Genomic DNA, 20,501 nt, shown 5'->3' with positions numbered 1-20,501 from the left:
CGGCTCTCAGGAAAAGTTAAAAACAGCCACAGCTCACTACTGCCCCCGGCTGGTCGGTGCTTGAATCGCGTAATTCCCAAAAATATAGCTAGATAGATGAATAAATGAATAAATATCTAACATTAAGTGGTGAAATGTAACTAAGTACATTTACTTAACTATACTATACTACTACTGTATTTGAGTACAATTTTGAAATACTTTACTTGAGTATTTCCATTTTATGTAACTTTATACTTCTACTCCACTACATTTAGAGGCAAATGTTGCACTTTTTAGTCCACTACATTTAGCTGACAGCTTTAGTTCCTTTTCAGGTCAAGATTTAACATTAAAAAAAAATATCCATTTAAATTGATTCAACTTTGTTGTTTTAATTAAACCAATATTTGCCTCTAAATGTAATACATAAAAGGAAATATTCAAGTACACGTAGCTCAAAATTGTACTTAAGTACAGTACTCGAGTAAATGTACTTGACTGTACTTCAGTCAGTGTCGACCACTGACTGAAAGTATGTAATTTCAAATTTCTCACAAGGCAGAATGCCCCTATTTTAGTCCCCCATGATCCCTCATATACAGTCATGGAAAAAATTATTAGACCACCCTTGTTTTATTTAATTTCTCGTTAACTTTAATGGTACATGGTAACTGGTACAACTAAAGGTACATTTGTTTGGACAAATATAAAGATACCAACAAAAATAGCTGATAAGAGTTTAATTTAAGAGCTGATATCTAGACATTTTCCATGGTTTTCTTGATAATGATTTTGGTTATTATCAAGAAAACCATGGAAAATGTCTAGATATCAGCTCTTAAATTAAACTCTTATCAGCTATTTTGTTGTTATTATATCTGTCCAAACAAATGTACCTTTAGTTGTACAAGCAATTGAAATGAACAAGAACAAAGACAAATCTGAAAAAATCCTTTTCGGTCCCACTACAACCATTCCTACCTTACAGAACCACTATGAATCCCTGTCTTATACTGTCAAACCCACGGCCACAAACCTAGGTGTTACATTTGACAATGATCTCACATTTGAGAAACAAGTTTCACCTGTTGTGCAGTCAAGTTTTTATCATTTAAGATGCATCTCTAAGATCAGGTAAATTCTTTCATGGCCTGATCTTGAGAAGGCCCTACATGCTTTTATTTCATTAAGGCTAGACTATTGCAACTCTCTATACTCTGGACTAATGCAAAAAAAACATATCATGGCTTCAGCTTGTGCAGAATGCAGCTGCTAGACTTTTAACCAACACCAAGAGATGTCTACATAAGAGTGACATGAGCGTGTCATAAACATGACATGGGCTGTGTCATGAACATTAATGACACTTTGAAGTAACATTAATGCTCATGATACTTGTCATGTCATGTTTCTGACAGGCTTGTGTCACTCTTATGTAGACACCTTCAAAATAAAGTGTTACCATATCTTGCTTAAGTCACAAAGGCATGTTCAAAAAATTGCCTAAGTCATTTATTTCTCTTAAGTTACATAATTTACACACAGTGTTATTACTATGCCAATAGCCATCCTTTGTTTTGTTTTTTGTGATCAAATGTTTATTGGGATTTGACACACATACACGGCAAATCATAATAATAAATCAATGAAAACATGAAAATGAAATAAATATAACTGAAAATAACTCAACAAATAAATAATAAAAATACAAAAGGCAAGTAATTAAATACAGAGAATGTCACAAACGCAAAAGGAAAATAGTGCCATTGATGTGTAACCTGGTTAGATCTATCAACTAGGTTAATGTCATCCACAATTTGCAGTACACAGTAAAAATAGCCATCCTTTGTTACATCCTTTTTGACTGAAGTGATCAATAAATATCATATGTTACACTTTTGGTGAAGTTTTTTGTGTTTCCTGCAAAACTTGAAAAAATGAGTTAGGCGATTATTTTAACAGGGTGACGAAATATTATAATTTCATTGTGCTCTGTCAATGAGTGAGTAGACTAACAATCAGTCAATGTCACACCCAGTGAGATCAGTATCATGTAGAGCTGCAGCAGCTACCTGAGTGTGTGTGTAGTGAAGTGTGAGTGTGACCTAGAGGAGTCAGAGAGTTTTAGACTATCGGACTCTGTAACTTTCTGTTTGCTGTCCAATTGAGTCTGTGGGCGGGTCACTGGGAGTAAAATGTGGGGTATTTGGAGCAGAACTATGGTAAGCAACGCACCTTTATCTGCTTGTTTATGTTGGCCAAAAGCCAATTTGAGCTCAAGTTATTGAAATCCAATTGCTAACAACAGTTATAATGATTATAGGGAGTTAGCAATGAGCGCTAGTTAGCTGACTAACGGAAGCTATGTGTATCTAACTGTATCTAACCTAACCTAATACTGTTAGCTGTTAGCTGTTAGCAGCTAACTTAGCTTGTCATCAACTGAAGTTTAATAGTAGCGCTAGTTAGCAGTTCGCTAGCTCAGCTAACTGTGTCAAAGGTGATTTTGTGTTATATATATATATATATATATATATATGTGTGTATATATGTATATATATATATATATATATATATGTTATATATATATATATATATATATATATATATATATTGTGGTGGTTTTGAGTTATAATGATTATGGGGAGTTAGCAATGAGCGCTAGTTAGCTGACTAACGGAAGCTATGTATATCTAACTGTATATCTAACCTAACCTAATACTGTTAGCTGTTAGCAGCTAACTTAGCTCGTCATGAACTGAAGTTTAATAGTAGCGCTAGTTAGCAGTTCGCTAGCTAAGCTAACTGTGTCAAAGGTGATGTTGTGGTTAGCTAAGGTTCAGTACAGCCAGAATATATTGAAGGACAAGCTTTATCCACACTATCATGTTTAGTCTTATTTGGTCTTAACATTAATGACATATTCGGATTATGCTACTTATGCTAACTAAAGATAGCAAACAGTGTAAGTCAGGGGTCGTATGTGGCAGATATTGGAAACAAATTGGCAAAAACATCTGCTGCAGTCAGTCACATGTCTGCAGACTGTTTTAATATGACTTTGAAGATAGTCCAATGACCTGTCAAAGCTTTAAACGCTAATATTGTCTGTTTCATCACACAGTTATTCTCTAGCCTGTAGGCACTTCATAATGTAACAGTGCTGTATATATATATATATATATACAGCACTTATATATATATGTATATATATAATGTAAATGCTGCAGGAGACATGCTTAATTCTTCGATTCTTTAGCATAATAATTAAGTGTTGGGGAACTAAAGATGAGTGGGGACTGCACTGGGAGGATTTGTAATTAGTCTCTGAATATTTCTGTTTTGCCAATTTACTTCTTATTAGTGTTTTTGTTGATATATTTGTCCTTTCCGTAATCAACTGGAAAATAAGTACAGAGAGCCCTCTACCGGTGACATGTCGTTTATAAGGTCAACATATTCTTAGACCTGCCACAAAAAGGTTAAGATAAGATAAGACTTTATTCATCCCACAGTGGGGAAAGTAAGTTGTCACAGCAGCTCAAGATACAGACGCATAGATATAGAAAACACAATAAAAACATTTCAAAATATATGACATAAACATACATTCAACACTACTGTACATACATTCTGTACACATTATATACATACATTTCTGCTGTTTGACATTTATTATTAATATATATTTTTTGTCTGTTTTTTTACTGAAAGTACTTTGTATTTTAGAGATATTGCACATCTGAGAAAAAAATATTTTTGCATATTAAATAGGTTAAATAGCTGGTTGCATGTAGAAGTATGAACATCAATGAATAAATGTATGCAGAGATATACACAGTATAGTATAAGTGGTATATGATATATATAATATAGAAAAAATACAGAATGCATAATGTGGTCGGATGTAAACAGAGATAGTGCAACTAAAAGTCTTTAACAGATAAAAAAATGTTTACATTAAGGAGCCAGATTCAGCATGATCTGGTATTTAATGTCAACAACCTGCATTAACTATAAATTAGGGAGTCATTTTTAAAGGTGATTAAAAACAAAGATGACTATCCCTGGCATCAAAATAAAATGGCTTTAAAACAACAATGGTATTAAAGAGCACACTCTCGCAGTAATATAATTACTGTTGGTGAGTTATTTTTCCACAGTTGACTGGGGAAATAACAACAGCACCACATAGGTCTGTTGCAAAAATTACATTATCGACTTATTATTCTTAACTCAGAAAAAAATACAGCTTAATGTTGTGTGTGTGTATATATATATGTTTTTATATATCGAACGATATTGACTGTTTACATGCGTTTTTGATTACATAAGAATCAACCTTGTAGCCAACGTGCCTAAGGAATTGCAGAATAAACAGCAGGGTTTTCAAGACCCTTGTGCCAAGTGTCATTTTTTTTTTCAATTCAACTTTTGTTTACAGCTTGAGAGTTAATTTTTTTTTCTTGTTTTGGTTGTACTTTTTCCCCTTATTTATTAAGGATATTTTTTAATTTTATGTCAAAATATTATTAAGAAATACAAGTTAATTGCTCTTTAAAATTGTGTACTAGCTATTATCATTATATCAGAGGCAGTACACATTCTAAAAATGACAAAATCACAATTATTTCTTGGAAAATATTTCGTCCAACAGAAATAAGTTATTGTGACAGGCCTGCCAACACACACTTACACTCAAATATGACACCACAAACGGTTATTAAATGGTCACTCTTTTGTTTCAGGTGAAGGTGGGGATGGCGAAACCCTGTGGCTTAATCAAGCCCTGTCACCTAGTGAAGCCTGTATCAGTGACTCGGGTGACGGGCAGATACCTGACCCACCAGAAGGGACTGCCCAGTCTGCCTGTCCCCCCTCTGCAGCAGACCTGTGAGCGCTACATCTGTGCCCTGGAGCCCATTGTGGAGGTGGATGAGCTGTCACACACCAAAGAGCTGGTGGATGAGTTTCAGAAAGCTGGCGGGGTTGGAGAGAGGCTTCAGAAAGGCCTGGAAAACAGAGCACGAAACACTGAGAACTGGGTGAGACTTTCATTTATTTTTTTTTAAATTGATGTGTGAATTTACAACTTTTGTAAGTAACAATGTTTCTTTGTCAGTGTAAACACGACTGTCATTTGACTTTTAGAAAAACAGGTTTATTCTGCCATTATGCTGACCTGTTACTGACTGTCTGTATCTGTATATCTCTTTGTCCTTGTAGTTGTCTCAGTGGTGGGTGCAGGTTGCCTACCTTGAATACCGATTGCCTGTGGTGGTTCATTCCAGTCCTGGGTTGGTCTTGCCCCGCATGAACTTCAGTGATAAGCAGGGACAAATAAGGTGATCACATGTACAGTCAAGTCCAGTCCTGCTTATCATTAAAAAGTCTTGCATTAGATATTTAGAATTTAATTTCTTAAAATGTCATATAATGGTAGGTCATAAGCCACAGGATTCATTTATTATAAAATGATTTGGTCTTTGGTTGTCGCTCAGTCCAGCTCTTTTTCTCCTACTGTTCGCCACAGACCATCTGCTCTAACCAACAGGTTTAAAGAAGAAACCAAACATTCACCAATTACCTATTCTGCAGCAGATAAAAGATTTTCTATACTGATTGTGCAACTATTTTTCACTGATAAGACTATGCAATTGTACTCAGCAGGCAAATAACTTTTCTAAAGAACATTTCACCTCATTAGTCATTGTTCATACATTGTCATCTACACAACCATCATTGAAGAAATGGTCCCACTCATTATGTTTGCTGTCGGTCAGCCCTAAGGTGTTTGTTTTGCTGCGGAAAGCTCCTTTAATTCTATCTGTTGAGGTCTTAAGCCGTTTACATACTCCACAAGAACAGATAATTATTTTTTCTTGTTCTTGAGCTTGCAAGAAAAAGTTTTTCTGGTAGGACATTCCATACTTCATGAGAAACTCCACTGCAGAACTCCTCTTAGGGCCCTCCCACTGCAGCACACGTCTCATTCAAATTCAAATTTCTGACCAATCAAACAATAGTTCTTGGACACCACACAAGAACAAAGTTCTGCCCAGATGATGTGTCAAGAACAGATACAGATACTCTCTCCCAGGGCTGCAAGAATAAAATGACATCATTGTGTTCTTGCAGCCCTGGGAGAGAGAACACATGTATCTGTTTGTATGTATTAGCCTTTACAAAGGTCCTAAAAAGCATTAAATCTGATTTAACAATGTGTACCAACCCTGGTCCTTAACAAGACACAGGTGGCATTGATGTTTGTGTTACTGTTGAACTGGTTGGTCACAGTTCACTTAGAATTCAACTATAAGTCAAATCAACTATAGTTAAATATTCACAATTTCATTACTTTTTGCTTCATATTATCACCAAATACTGTTTTTGTCCATATCATTCAGCTCCACTGTGTCATGATTAATTCTGCTTTTCAAACGAGATGTTTACTGAAAGCGCTAACTGTATTTCCAACACAAGGATTGAAGCTAACATTTAAAACAATATATTGTCTCTCTGTTTAGGTTTGCTGCCAAACTGATAGCAGGTGTTTTGGACTTTAAGACAATGATTGACAAGTGAGTACTGTGATTGTCTTTATTGGCCTTTGCATTCCAGCCGTTCTTTTGTATTTATGTTTTTTGTCTCTCAGCCTTCCGATGCTTTCACTGCCTGTCACGAACACAAGTACAAAGTTGCAGTTGCTGATTGGTTCAGACACAGTTTGTGTTTTAATGGCAGAACATGTCTGTCTTTCAGTGAGGCAATACCTGTCGAGTATCTGGGAGGGAAGCCCCTGTGTATGAATCAGTACTATGAAGTCCTGTCGTCCTGCCGGATCCCCGGTCGAACGCGCGACTCAGTGGTGAACCATGCCAAGAGCTCCAGACCCCCAATACATATTACTGTAGTACACAACTTTCAGGTGAGGAGGGGACGAAGGGGCTGTACAACGCAAGTTCAATTTATTTTGACCCTGTTAGGGTTTCCTGACTTCACTGGGTCTCACTTTAGTGCTACAGGAAAACTGGTATCAACAAATAGCTCTGGGTTTCAGTAGGTCAGTCTAGATTGGCTAGTATAATGACAACTGGATGTTTTTTTTATGAAACAAGTAAAGTATGTATAAGTGAACACAGTTAAAAGTAATTTATTGATCTTTTTCAGAGATTTTCATACTTCATCAGGTCAGCTTTGGGATTATTTAAAGCTGTGGGTTCCAGTAGATGATTTCCAAATATCTTCTTAAATTCCCCTTGAGATCCTTGCCCACAGTCATGGAAAATTATTAGACCAGCCTTGTTTTCTTCTTGACAAATATAATGAAAACAACAAAAATAGCTCATAAGAGTTTAATTTAAGAGCTGATATCTAGACATTTCCCATGGTTTTCTTCATAATTATTTTCGTTATTATCAAGAAACATAGCAAAATAAAAAGGAAAAGGGCATGGCCTCTGCAGATACAGACCACCACCACCCCCCACAGCTACCATTTACTGGATACAGTTGTTCTTTTTGCAAACTGACAGTTGTGAACTAAAAGTGAGAAGACTTACTGAACCTTTTCTTGTCTTTCCTCCACTTTGGAATCAGTTCTTTTCGTTGGCCGTGTACAACAGTGATGGGACTCCACTGACAGCTGATCAGCTCTGTATTCAGCTGGAGAGGATCTGTAGTGACTCGTTAAAGGCCGACATGGAGCCTGTCGGCATCCTCACCACCCAGCACCGGGACGCCTGGGGCAAGGCCTACGTCAACCTCACCAAGGGTGAGCTAGAAGACCTCTGTGTCTTCTCAGATAGATGAATAGCTGGGTGCATGGGCCGCTACCAGAATGTGGATGAATTATATTAACACAGAGATGAATTGTTACCCAAGTGCATCTCCAATATGTAAATTCTAGAAAGAGACAGTATGTAATAGAGATGTGCGTTTGAAAGAAACCTGCTAACTCAATTACCGCTAACAATCAATTAACCGATTAATCGCTGCATGCATACATGGGCAAAATAAAAATAAAAATATATATATATAAGTACTGTGCAAAGGCCTGTTTTGATAACGGACACTTTTATTTTGAAAGGATGAAAAGAGACTCGATCCTGTCAATCGGTAAATTAAATCAACTGAGATTAAACTGTAAAGATAACATCAAAGAGTACAATATTTTATTTTATGATTTTTTTATTTTTGTTTTAGCCCCCCAAAGAGGCATGAGGTTAGTTTTCACAGTAATCTTGCATATTTAAATGTTTTGTGTTTAAATAAGTTTTGGATCAAAACTCAAACTTGGATAAACTCAGTAATTAATGCTAGTAAGGTTTAATACAGTAAGATAGTTTTGCTCCAATTAATCCTCTTGTATTTCTGTGTGTTTTATAATTGTTATTGCAACTTTCAGTTTGCAAACTGTAGCTTTATGCAACTTAATTCTCAGCTCACTGGCTTATTGACATACTGCAGCACAACTGAACGATCGATTAAAAATTCCACGTGATCGACCAAAATCTTAACAAACATTACTCGATCATCAATTAATTGTTCCCATCCCTGGTGTGTAGCAATATCTTGATGAATTAAATGAAACTGTGACAGTCTGAAAAACATCATGTCTGCTTTGTGTCTGTTGATCTGTCCAGATAAAACCAACAGAGCATCTGTGTCAGCCATCCAAAGGAGCATCTTCACTGTGTGTTTGGACGGAGCGATGCCTCAAGTGTCTGATGACATGTACCGCAGCTGTGCAGCCGTCCAGATGCTGCATGGAGGAGGCAGCCAGTGGAACAGTGGCAACCGCTGGTTTGACAAGACGTTACAGGTGATCCACTGAGGCTTTTTATTTTCTGTACACTCAGGCCCTGTTTAGATGCAGACGATCTGGACAGAAAACGCAAAAGTGGTTTTGCTTTGTTACTTTTTATTCCGTGTTTAGACGAGCGTCTTTAGGGGGGAATCTGTGTGCATATGGTGACGCAAAAGTCTGTGAAATTCGATGTATAATGCACGCAAATGTGGCTAGATGGTACTGAAGCATTAACACACAACACCACCAAGAGGTCACACATCAAAGACACTTCTCGTCTCTCATACATCTAGTCCTGGTTCTCCCAGGTCTTGTCCAAAGCGGTCTGTTTTGCCTCTGCCGAATTTGTGCATCAAAAAATGTCTCTAGGTAATTAATGCACCATCTCTGTTCTGTTCTATTGTCTGTGATAATTCTGCTTAACTGCTGAAATGACTCCTGATAGTTCTCAGAGCTGCAGGGCAACTTGAATGTCTGACTGAGGGAAACAGTCCGAAAACAGAGCTCTATAAAGGCTGTATACAATACAACAGTAAAGATAAAACATGCGTATCGGCTCTATCACACGGCACAATAAATCATTTTATTGCACAAAGTGCCGACTACAGATAAACCCAATCAGTAGGCTAGATAAGGTGTTAATGTACAGCATAACATAGACCTGCATCAGACAGAATTCTCACATTAACGGCGATTGTTGTTTCAGTACCACGGACAGCTCATGCGTAACAGAAAATGCGCAGATCATAGCCTACGGCAACCAGTTAATGTGGAAACCATGCCTTTAGACTTTCTGTTGTCTCACGCCAGTGTTTACTTGTACTGTTTAAGGTTGAGCGGCCAGCCGTTGTGAGAAAGCATGACGCGGTCCGAGCCGCAATATAACGACCACCTGTGTCCGACTGGTCCCTCCTCCGCCCTCTATCATCATAAACAACACAACGCAGAGTCCCAGGGTGTGGAGAGGCTTGTCCCACACAGGCCGGCTTACAAATACATTACATTACTGGCTACTCGTCCTGACTACACTTTTGTTTTGGTTTCTCAAGATCTCGAATTAATTATATCGTTATTTCGGGAAAACAACTGTCGTTTTTTGCAAGTAAAGCAGCAATGTCCTTATAATGAGGTCCCAGTCAAAATATAGCCGAACTAACTCCTGTTATGTCATTTTCACACAGAAACAAGCTGAAATGCAGAGGGTGTTCTTACAGACACTATGCACGCATGCAATACTTTCTGGTGAGCACGAGATACTTTCTGGTGAGCACCAGAAAGTATCTCGTGCTCACCAGAAATGTTTCTCGTGCTCACGGGAAACCAAAGTTTTATTTTATTTTCACTATGTCCCTTTAGGGGCTCCGTAGTTGAACGCGTTGTTTGTGTTAGATGTATTCTCACTTCCTAAAAAATACTCAGTTTGGTCTCTGCGAGGGAGTAGGGGGTTTGTGTGTGGGTAGATCGTGCAAAAGGCAGGACATGATGTAAACCCATACTGTGGCAATCATAGACACGTAGACAGTTCAGAATGTGACCGCAAAACAACCAAGTCACATGCTGTTCTTGCTTTTTCATGACCATACTGGAATTGGCCCCTTACAGACAGAAATCTTTTGGTCTCTCCAGTTAGACGGTGTTACTGGACTTCTTTTCTAAATGCTCCTTCTGCTTTAACCCTGGATGTTTGTTTTCTTCTGGTTTTGCACCAGTCGCATGATCAGCAACACGCCCGCTTCTTAGCTGTAAATTGTTCACACAATGACCTCCTTCATGGACTCAATCAAACATTTCATGTACTAAATTAAAATTTGACCTTTGCATTCTCCTTTACAGCTCTTCTGGTTAATGGATAGCCAATATATAAGTTTAGTGTAGCGGTGCATGTGTGAAAGCAGAGCAAGTACTATGGAACTACTGCTAACTCAAACACTCTTATTAAGGACTTTTCATGACTATACGTCTAATAATAAAGCACTTGTCTGGTTCAGATTGGGAGGGCTGGTCTTCCCAGTCCCCTAGAGGTTTCTGCAGCATTTTCCACTAAAGTATTTAAGCTGCAGAACAATTTCAACTCTCAAAAAGAACTGGATTGTAAAATGTGTTGCCTGGCCTCACCCTTTCACAATAAAGTGGCCATTAACAGATTAGAACTTAATTTTTTTTTCTGCCCTTTCTTTCAGTTTATTATTGGAGAAGACGGGGTATGTGGTGCGAACTACGAGCATGCTCCAGCTGAGGGCCCCCCCATAGTGGCCTTGATCGACCATGTTGTAGAATACACGTAAGTAGGTCAAAGATTATTTAGACGCTGCTGCTAACTATTTGGAATTCTTCTTGTTCTAATGCCTTTAAAAGTTCAGCAACAAGTCAGAGAGTACACAGACTTTCTGCTATGGCATGGACAGGTTGATTAAGAAACAAAAAACTGTGGCTTTGTTGAGTATGGTTTTTATTTCACCTTGTGTCATTATTTCTTTTCTTTCCTGTTTGTCATAACAGGAGGAAGTCAGAAGAAAAGGTGCGGTCTCCCATGGTGCCTCTGCCCATGCCCCAGAAACTGCACTTTAACATCACGCCTGAGATCAAGAAGGATATTGAGGAGGCCAAGCACGCCATGAACATGTGAGGGCAGATTTTATAATGCCATTCAGTAACCAGTATAATAAGTAAATATACATTTTAACTTCATAAAGATAGGTCAGATCTCACTGTCCTGATATCTCTTCCACCACAGACTGGCCCAGGACCTGGATATGAAGGTCTATGTGTTTAGCCACTTTGGGAAAAATGTCCCAAAGGCCCACAAGATGAGCCCTGATGCTTTCATACAAATGGCGCTACAACTGGCTTACTACAGGTGAGTTGATGAAAAGTCATGTGGAGCTGTTTGGGTTTGCAGACTTTTTAGTCCTTACACTCTAAACCAGGCAATCTACAGCGGCTCCCTTTTTTCTCCTAGATCTGCCACTTTTAATCTCATAAATCTGTGGCGTTTTTTTCTCCTAGATTTGCCAATTTAAATTTCATAAATTTGCAACTTTCATACTTGGACCTAATTGGCAAAATTTAGAGGATTAGAAGATGACCAAAGAATTATGCGAAATAATAACAGTTATTTCTCTACATTTTAATTTTAATTTATCCTTGATGTATTCCCAAATAAATGTGTATTCTTCAATTATAATAATGTGGTTTGTAAACAGCAGTAAAACATTTTTTTTAAAACATTTTAGTCAACTAAAATGTGCATCATAGCTTATGAAAGTCTACAGTCCGATACTTTAACCTTAAATTTAGCCAGTTTCAAGTCTAGTTTTGAGTTTCCCTCACCAGGCTAGCTTTCCTGAGATATTTCTCAGGAGTCTAGCCTTTATTTGCACTTGGGTCCTCACTGCTAGTTAGTGATGTGCCAGTGAAGCCTCATGAACCATTTTCCTTATTTTCTGAGCTCCCTAGATGGCTAAGATTACCATTGCTTAAGTCTTTTTCTTTAAACCAACAGCGCCATCTAGTCGACTCAGAAAATAATGAAAATGGTTCATGAAGCTTCATTGGCACACCACTGCTCACTGCATTCTGATGAAACTATTTTAATAACTGCTTATTGTGACTTATTAGTAATGTTGGTAGGCTAATTAGGCTTCAATGAAGGCTGTTTTATCTTCATTGTAAGGCTAAAAAAAAATCATAAAATCTCCATTCTGAGATTTCTCCTTTTTTTTCGCCAATAATGGCTCTTTTGTTGGTAAAGGTTGCCGACCCCTGCTCTAGAACAAGGCTAAAAAAAACCTTTATTGTACACTTAGGCTTCAACAGAGTTCTGTTTTCCATTAATAGAAATAATGTGGATTCATTCTCTGTTTAGGGACTTGGTTAAAAAAGCACTTTGTATGAATAAGAACTGCTTTTGCAATCGGTGTTGTTGACCATGTGGCAGACAAAGAGATGGCTGTCTAAATTCAGAGAAAGGATCCTCCGTGTTATTATTTTATGACCTTCATAAGTAGGGTGCCGCTCATAATGCTCAGCTGTGCCTTTCCATTGAGTCATAAATCAAGCCTTTATTTAGGCTTGTATAAGGAGAGTAAAAATACCGTGGAAGAAGTCATGCGGTCAAATGGGGTAAAAGGAAAAACATGCACAGTGTAACTGGAGTTGCCATGTTTTCAATAATTAAGATTTAGATTAATAATTGTCTGTTTTGAAGGTTTATTCTGTCAACAGAATACATGTTGTGTGATAGTGATGTTTAGTATTCAGAGACTCTATTCTATTTTTATTGTCTATTTAGCATTTTATTGTCTATTTTTGATGTAGCCTTGTTTCACACCGCCTCTCCTCTCCTCTCGGCAGGATGTACCAGCACTGCTGTGCCACATATGAAAGCGCCTCCCTGCGTATGTTCAGACTGGGACGGACAGACACCATCCGATCAGCCTCCAGTGCCTCAGCTGCCTTTGTCAAGGCCTTTGATGATCCCAGCAAACAGGTCTGATCAGGGGGCAACATTTTGATGTGACATATTTGTATTTACAGCACACATATAACGGCATTCACCCACTAAGATTCCCACCCAAACTGGTCAGTGTTACAACAGTGAGTTCAAAGAGAACTGGTAGCAAATGACCACTGAGCCTTCGTCCATATAACCGAAACATCACTGGATCCTCATTAGAAAAATATAAAGCCAGAGATGTAGCCAAAGACAAAATGATGACAATAATGAACTCTATTGTTTTAATCTTCAGAATTTCAATGCTACACATTAAGTTTTTAGTCAATATATATTTGAAACTTAAACACTCATACTAGATGTGTTGTAACGTTGCTGTCTTCTTTCTTTTCTTTTTTTTTGCAGAACACAGAGAAAGTGGATCTATTGGAGAAAGCAGTACAGGCACACAGGTCATATACCAACATAGTGAGTATGAGGATCCGTCTGGTGATATTCTGGGTTTTTATCATTGTCAATAAATGTTCAAGTGCAGAGCCAAACAAACACAATGTATTCACTAACAAGTATTGTGTGTGTATCAAAGCCTGATATGTCCTATTCCTCTGGGTCGCAGAGCCAGCAGTAGCAGATTTATGAAATTAAAACAGGCAGATCTAGGAGAAAAAAGAAGCCGATTTATGAGATTAAAAGCGGAAAATCTAGTAGAAAAAAGATTTTTTGAAAAGAAAAATTGTTTTTTTTCTTCCTTTTTTGTAACTTGTATAATATGTTTTCACAAAAATCTTTGATTTCACTTTACCCGGACTTTACCATCTGAAGACTAACATAACAAACAAATGAATATTTTCTTCCGCATAGGCGATCGGTGGCCAGGCCATAGACAGACACCTCCTGGGTCTAAAGATGGTGGCTGTTGAAGAAAAACTCTCCATACCTAAGATCTACACAGACTCTGCCTACGCCAAAGCCTTACACTACAAGCTCTCCACAAGTCAGGTATGGGAAACCACTGCTGCATTATATCTTACCATCTAATATTAGGACTAAAAGTGGGTAGAGTAGCTACAAACTGCACTCAAGTTGAAGTAAAATTAGTTGTCAAAGTTACTACTTGAGGAACGAACAAAAGTGTTTCCTGAAGAAAGCTTGAGTAACGAGTAACTTAAGAAATTGCAACAAATACAATGGAAAATGGAATTTTTTTTGATGATGAAATGATAAGTCATCATCCTGATTGCATAAGTTGCCACATATGCATCACACCATATCCCCAGTCTGTATGTCTCAAGTTAAAAACCACATTTTACATTAATAGGTACACTCTTAAGTAAGTTAACCAATTTTTAACAGAGTTTAAAATGACACGTTTTGCTTGGTGTCTCCAATATTTTTGAAAAATGCCTTTTATCAGACGACTTATTGAAGTAATTGAAATAACACCGCTGTGGTGTTTCAACATGAAGAAGACATCTGTAGTTGACACATATCAGTCATGAATCTTAAGGAATCTTAGGAATCTTAAAACCCATTTTTATTCACTGGCTTTTAACTCAACATGAGCCTTTGCTCTGTTTTCTTTTTTGTTTTTATTTGTTCTTTGTGTTTTTTTTAAATTAAGATTAATTTTAAAATTGAGATTAATTTTAAACCCCACTTTTATTTACTGTTTTTTGTTTTACCCAGCAGGACCACGTGCCTCCAAACGGTTCATGACTGCATATAGTAATAAATGAAAGTAGCACTATTAATGCATACAAATGTAATGTAGTAAAAGCAATGCTTTTTCTCAAAAAAGAATACTCAAGTAAAAAAGCGTGCAGCATTAAAAAAAACTTAACTCAATAAAAGATACTTGAGTGATGTAATGAAATCAGTATAACACATTAATATCCACGTCTGACTAAGACCTAAAAAATATTACAAATATTCAAATACAAATATTCCTCTAATAAGTGAAGCCTTAAACCTCCATGAGTCAGAATCAAACAAGTCATAATTTTGGCCCTACTTGTCACTTGACTTAATACTTCAGTTTATGATCTCATTCACCAGTTTCAAGTGTATGTTTTTAATCTGATTCATGGTCGCCAAGTGTTGATATTTAGCGTTCTGATGGCTGGCGGGGGTCACTTTTAGGAATGTACTGGAGATACTCATTATATACTTCATACTTCATTCAGTGTCAGAACGAAGCCCATGTAGTCAGCATACGCCTGCAAAAGGGAGAGATAACTAAAATCAATATTATATTTAATGTAAAATATGAAACCCTTCCACATTAAATTGTAGAGATGGGAGAAAAAAATTGATACAGCATAATATTGCTATATTTTGCGTGGCAATATTATTTAGATTCATGGCCTCCAAGTATCGATATTTAGCGTTACTACCGGCTGTCTGTATTTTCACCATTTTTTTTTTGGAGGCCGTAGCAGGTTCACTTTTAGGAATATACTGGAGATACTGATATAATATGAAACTAGAAGATCTAAGGAATCTATAGCCACCATGTGCCAGGATATCATGTCGAGAAGTTGTCGAAATAATACTGTAAAGTTTGGCTTTTTTTATGTTTCATTCAAAAACATATAGAGCGGTGAAGCCTGTTGTTTGTGAAAGTTTGATAAAATGCTGCAGTTGTTGTCGTCCATACATGTTTGATATCATTTCAGTTCAGTTTGACTGAATACTTTGTTGGTCAGTCTGTGGGTTTGATAATAATAATAATCACTGTGACCTCCTTTAGCTCCACGCTCTTGTACAAATATGGTCATTTGGCTCAAAGCAGCAAAGACAGTGAGCACCATAATGCCTCAAACTCAAGGCATCAAAACAAACCAACCAACCACAAACCAATGGTTGAGGTCATGGTGGCTTAGTCAGCTTCTATGATACAGTCTATAATTACCCAATTACCAAAACTGTTGGCTAACTACCTGCTACGTTCTTCAAGGTACCGTCCCAGACCGACTGCGTCATGTGTTTCGGCCCGGTTGTCCCCGATGGATACGGTGTGTGCTACAATCCCATGAACGATCACATCAACTTTGCAGTGTCGTCTTTCAACACCTGCGAGGAAACGAAAGCGGCGCATCTGGCCAAGGCCATGGAGGAAGCACTGTTGGACATGAGGACTCTGCTGGAACAAACCCCAAGAGCCAAACTGTGAAGCTTCTCCAGACTGGGCTAACCTCTTCATGGATGACAGGGCCCGTCTCAGTGGTGGCGCCTACGAGTCAGATCTGATTAGACGACCGATGAGTAACATTTGGATGACTCGACCCCACACCTGGTGTAAGACTTGCTCCAGTTGGTAGCTTGAACCAGTGATTTCTCCTCATCTTATTGATCATCGTGCACTTTAAATGAGTCTGTGATAGCTGCTGTTTAATGATTGGGAGCCGCTCTTACTCTGGTGATATAATGCACACGCACATTAAATTAATAATGATGCAGTTTCTCAGACATTTCATTTTAACCCTTATGCCCTCCTCAAATTTACACTCGTGACAAATGTCCATGCGCACAAAAACTGCTATTGAGTCACCATCAATATTTTTTTCTGCTTTTTCTTCTCCATAAATCTCTTAAACAACTTCAGACGTGTTCAAAACTACCAAACAATCAATAATTTTCAGTATTTTAACCCTTTTTATGCCAGTTTATATTTGAATTATCAAAAAAATATATATATTTCCCATATAATTAATAGTAATGGGGCTTTGGTGGTGATTAGTCTTGGATATGTCAAAGATTGTTTTGATTGCATTAGCATTTTTTATGTTGTGCCATACAACCATTCATTCTGTAATGTCAGCATATCATTTTGAAGAAAATTTGTGATATTTGACATTTTCACTGTATTCCACCAAATTACACAATTTTTTTGCATTGTAGGCCAATGCATGTAATTCTTGTATTTTTGCCAGTTATAATATGGAGCTTTATGAGTACCAGGGGATGTGATGTGATGTGTGAGGAGCCCGAGGAGGGTATAAGGGTTAAAGTCTAAAATTGAAATATAATTAACAAAAATACACTTGTTAATGGATATGGATTGATAATTTAACATCAACTAGAAGGGCACTCAGAGAGCTCAATGAAAAGTTGTTAAAAAATCAAAATGAATGGTTGCATTCTTGGGTGATGCATAGTGATGTCCCAATGAAGCTTCATGAACCATTTTCATTATTTTCTGAGCCCACTAGATGGAGCTATTGGTTTAAAGAAAAAGCCTAAGCAATGGTAATTGAGTGTGCTTTCAGCTCTTTGTTGATCAGAGAGCGCCATTAAGTGGACTCAGAAAATAATGAAAATGGTTCATGAAGCTTCACTGGCACATCACTAGTGAGGCATGTGAGTTTGATTCTCTGAAGAAGATTTGCCTCTGTGGCTATAAACTGGTTGCCTTACTCTGTGCCTTAGACCTCAATTAGTGTCTTAAAACCAGTTAAACCACAGAGCCACATTGCTGTATCAGGTGACATTGTGCTTCATTGCATAGAACACGGCCAGTGTGGTTTATTTTTGATTGTTCCATTGGTGCGCCATAGGTCACATGGTGGAAAATGACAGGCACACAGATGAAGTCTTTTATTGTTCCAGACAATATTCCCAGACCTCTCCTTGCATTTCCTTTGTTGTCACATGTAAATTATGCATTAGCAATCCACCATGACATTACCTGATGGTAGTGATGTGCCAGTGAAGTCTATTAATTGCAGTGAGATGGATTTTATACATTTTATGTCACTTTTTTGTGACACTGATGAATGCAGCCATGGAAAAAATTATTAGACCCCCCTTGTTTTCTTCAATTTCTTGATCATTTTAATGCCTGGTACAACTAAGGTTACATTTGTTTGGACAAATATAATGATAAAAACAAAATGGCTCATAAGAGTTTAATTTAAGAGCTGATACTTAGACATTTTCCATGGTTTTATTGATTATAACCAAAATCATTATCAAGAAAACCATGGAAAATGTCTAGATATCAGCTCTTAAATTAAACTCGTATGGGCTATTTTTGTTATCATTTTATTTGTCCAAACAGCTGTACCTTTAGTATTAAAATGAACAGTTATTGAAGAAAACAATTGACTAATAATTTTTCCATGACAGTAAGTGTCTTTCAATGGGTGCAGAGATTACATAACAAATTATGTTCTCTTTTTACCTAGATACCTCTCCCTGGCCTTTTATTTTGAAGGGCAGTGTCAAAAGTTTGAACATGGATACATACAGTATACAGTACAGTACAGCCTATTCAATTTCTTTTATTCGATTTTATTAATCCTGTGCTCTGATTTCCACATCTATCATTACATTTACTACCATGTGGCACCTATTGAGTATTTGTTTTTTCATACTATGCCAGACAAAAGTCAGAATTTATTCTTGAAAACTGAATTTTTCTTGATGATCACTTGAAATTTTTTGTTAAATCTTTTGAAAAAATGTAATATTGCTTTGTTTATGTGCCAAGAAACATAGTTTACTGCATTCAAAATGTCTTATCAAAACATTTGTAAATGCAAAATCAATTAATCTTCCTCAGATAGAGATTTCTTTTGTCTAAATCTGTGAAAAAGGTGCCTCCACAGAAGCCTTTCATCCATGTTTGTTGTGCATGCAGTAGGGTTAATTGAAGACGTGTAATTATTCTGAATGCAGAAATTAAGCTAATCACATTGGTAGGATAGACTACCTGGAAAACTGCATAATAACATGGAGCATGTGTTGGGGATGTTAGTGATGGTTTGTTGTTCAAATTGTTCAACACTTTCCAAATTAAATGCATGTTTTCCAAAACACCCGCTCTACATTATTGCTGGGTTTTTGTCCTTACAGTAGATTCTACTGTAGAATATGTATTTCAGCACCATGCGTCTCTACTACTGCAGTGTTCGATGCCAATAGAAGTCTTGGAACAGTGAGATTTTTATTAATCCAGTGATGTATTACTGCAGCACTCTTGCCTCACAGCAAGAGGGTCGCCAGTTCAACTCCGTGTGGAGTTTGCATGTTCTCCCTGTGTCAGCGTGGGTTCTCTCCGGGTTCTCCAACTTCCTCCCACAGTCCAGAAACATGCACTAAGGTTTCCTTGGTTACTCAAAATTTTCCGTGGGTGTGAATGGTTGTCTGTCTCTGTGTCAGCCCTGTGATAGTCTGAGACCTGTCCAGGGTGGACCCGCCTCTCGCCCAATGTCAGCTGGGATCAGACCCAGCCCCCCGCTCGAGTTCAGATATATGAATGGATAATGAATGAATGAATGTTTTATTGTACATCCGTGTAGTCAACAGGAAAACTGTTCACTAATTCAAAACTAGTGGAGGGGTTAAAATATGACTTTATTTATCCCGCAGTGTGGAAATTTAGTTGTCACAGCAGCTCAAGGTACAGACACATAGATATAAGAATATAAAAAATAAGACGTGTATATACATTCTGTACACATTATATACATACATTTCTGCTATTTGACAGGTATTATTAATATATATTATTGTTGTTGTTCTGCATTTTACAGACATTGTACATTGGAGAAAATATATTTTAGTATGTTAACTAGGTTAAATAAGTTGGGGTTCAAGAGAACAGGCTGGTGCAGCCCACCTGCTTCAAGGTTGGACATGTTGTGTCTTCAGAAATGCTCCTCTGCAGACCTTGGTTGTTACTAGTGGTTATTTGAGTTCCTGCTGTCTTTCTATCATCTGGCACCAGTCTGGTCATTCTCCTCTGACCTCTGGCATCAACAAGTCATCAAGGCTCTCTGGATATTTTCTCTTTTTCAGACCATTCTCTGTAAACCCTAGAGATGGTTGTTAGATCAGCTTGTGAAACACTCAGACCAACAACCATGCCATGTTCAAAGTCCCTTAATCACCTTTATTCCTCATTCTGATCAGTTTGAACTTCAGCAGCTCGTCTTCACCATGTCTCCATGCCTGGCTGATGAGATATTTGTGTTAACAGGCAGTTGAACATGTGTACATGATGTAGTTGCCGGTTCACTTCCTCCCTAATTAAATGCTTGTTTTCAAAGTATTTATTGTAACTTATTGCAGGTATTTTTGCCCCTTACAACAGTGGTACCATAAATTACCTCTGACCTCCTCAAGTCCTCTGAATGAAAAGGTGTTACTTTTGCCTATTTCTTTCCATAGTCCAACCCTAAACTAGAGACCTAGAGCATTCAGAGGATGTGTAGCTTTCATAGGTACATTAACAGAAAAAGGGGGTCTTTCAGCA

The 20,501-nt window shown here is 37.5% G+C and overlaps 1 protein-coding gene across 1 annotated transcript; it reads left to right on the top strand.

Annotated features, from left to right (window-relative positions):
* Positions 1 to 2,100: 2,100 nt before the first annotated feature.
* crata (carnitine O-acetyltransferase a) lies at positions 2,101 to 19,071 on the top strand. Its single transcript, XM_059357288.1, has 14 exons — positions 2,101 to 2,204; positions 4,731 to 5,027; positions 5,209 to 5,327; positions 6,510 to 6,563; positions 6,745 to 6,910; positions 7,581 to 7,755; positions 8,627 to 8,805; positions 10,971 to 11,071; positions 11,290 to 11,412; positions 11,525 to 11,647; positions 13,144 to 13,279; positions 13,649 to 13,711; positions 14,105 to 14,242; positions 16,200 to 19,071. Exons 1-14 carry the CDS (start codon positions 2,178 to 2,180, stop codon positions 16,413 to 16,415), a joined length of 1,917 nt encoding a protein of 638 aa, XP_059213271.1. The 5' UTR covers positions 2,101 to 2,177; the 3' UTR covers positions 16,416 to 19,071.
* Positions 19,072 to 20,501: the final 1,430 nt, after the last annotated feature.

Source organism: Centropristis striata, chromosome 19 (assembly GCF_030273125.1).
Source record: "Centropristis striata isolate RG_2023a ecotype Rhode Island chromosome 19, C.striata_1.0, whole genome shotgun sequence".
Taxonomy (NCBI): Eukaryota; Metazoa; Chordata; class Actinopteri; order Perciformes; family Serranidae; genus Centropristis; species Centropristis striata.
Note: the sequence above shows the minus strand (reverse complement) of the source record. Positions and strands in the feature narration are given on the sequence as shown.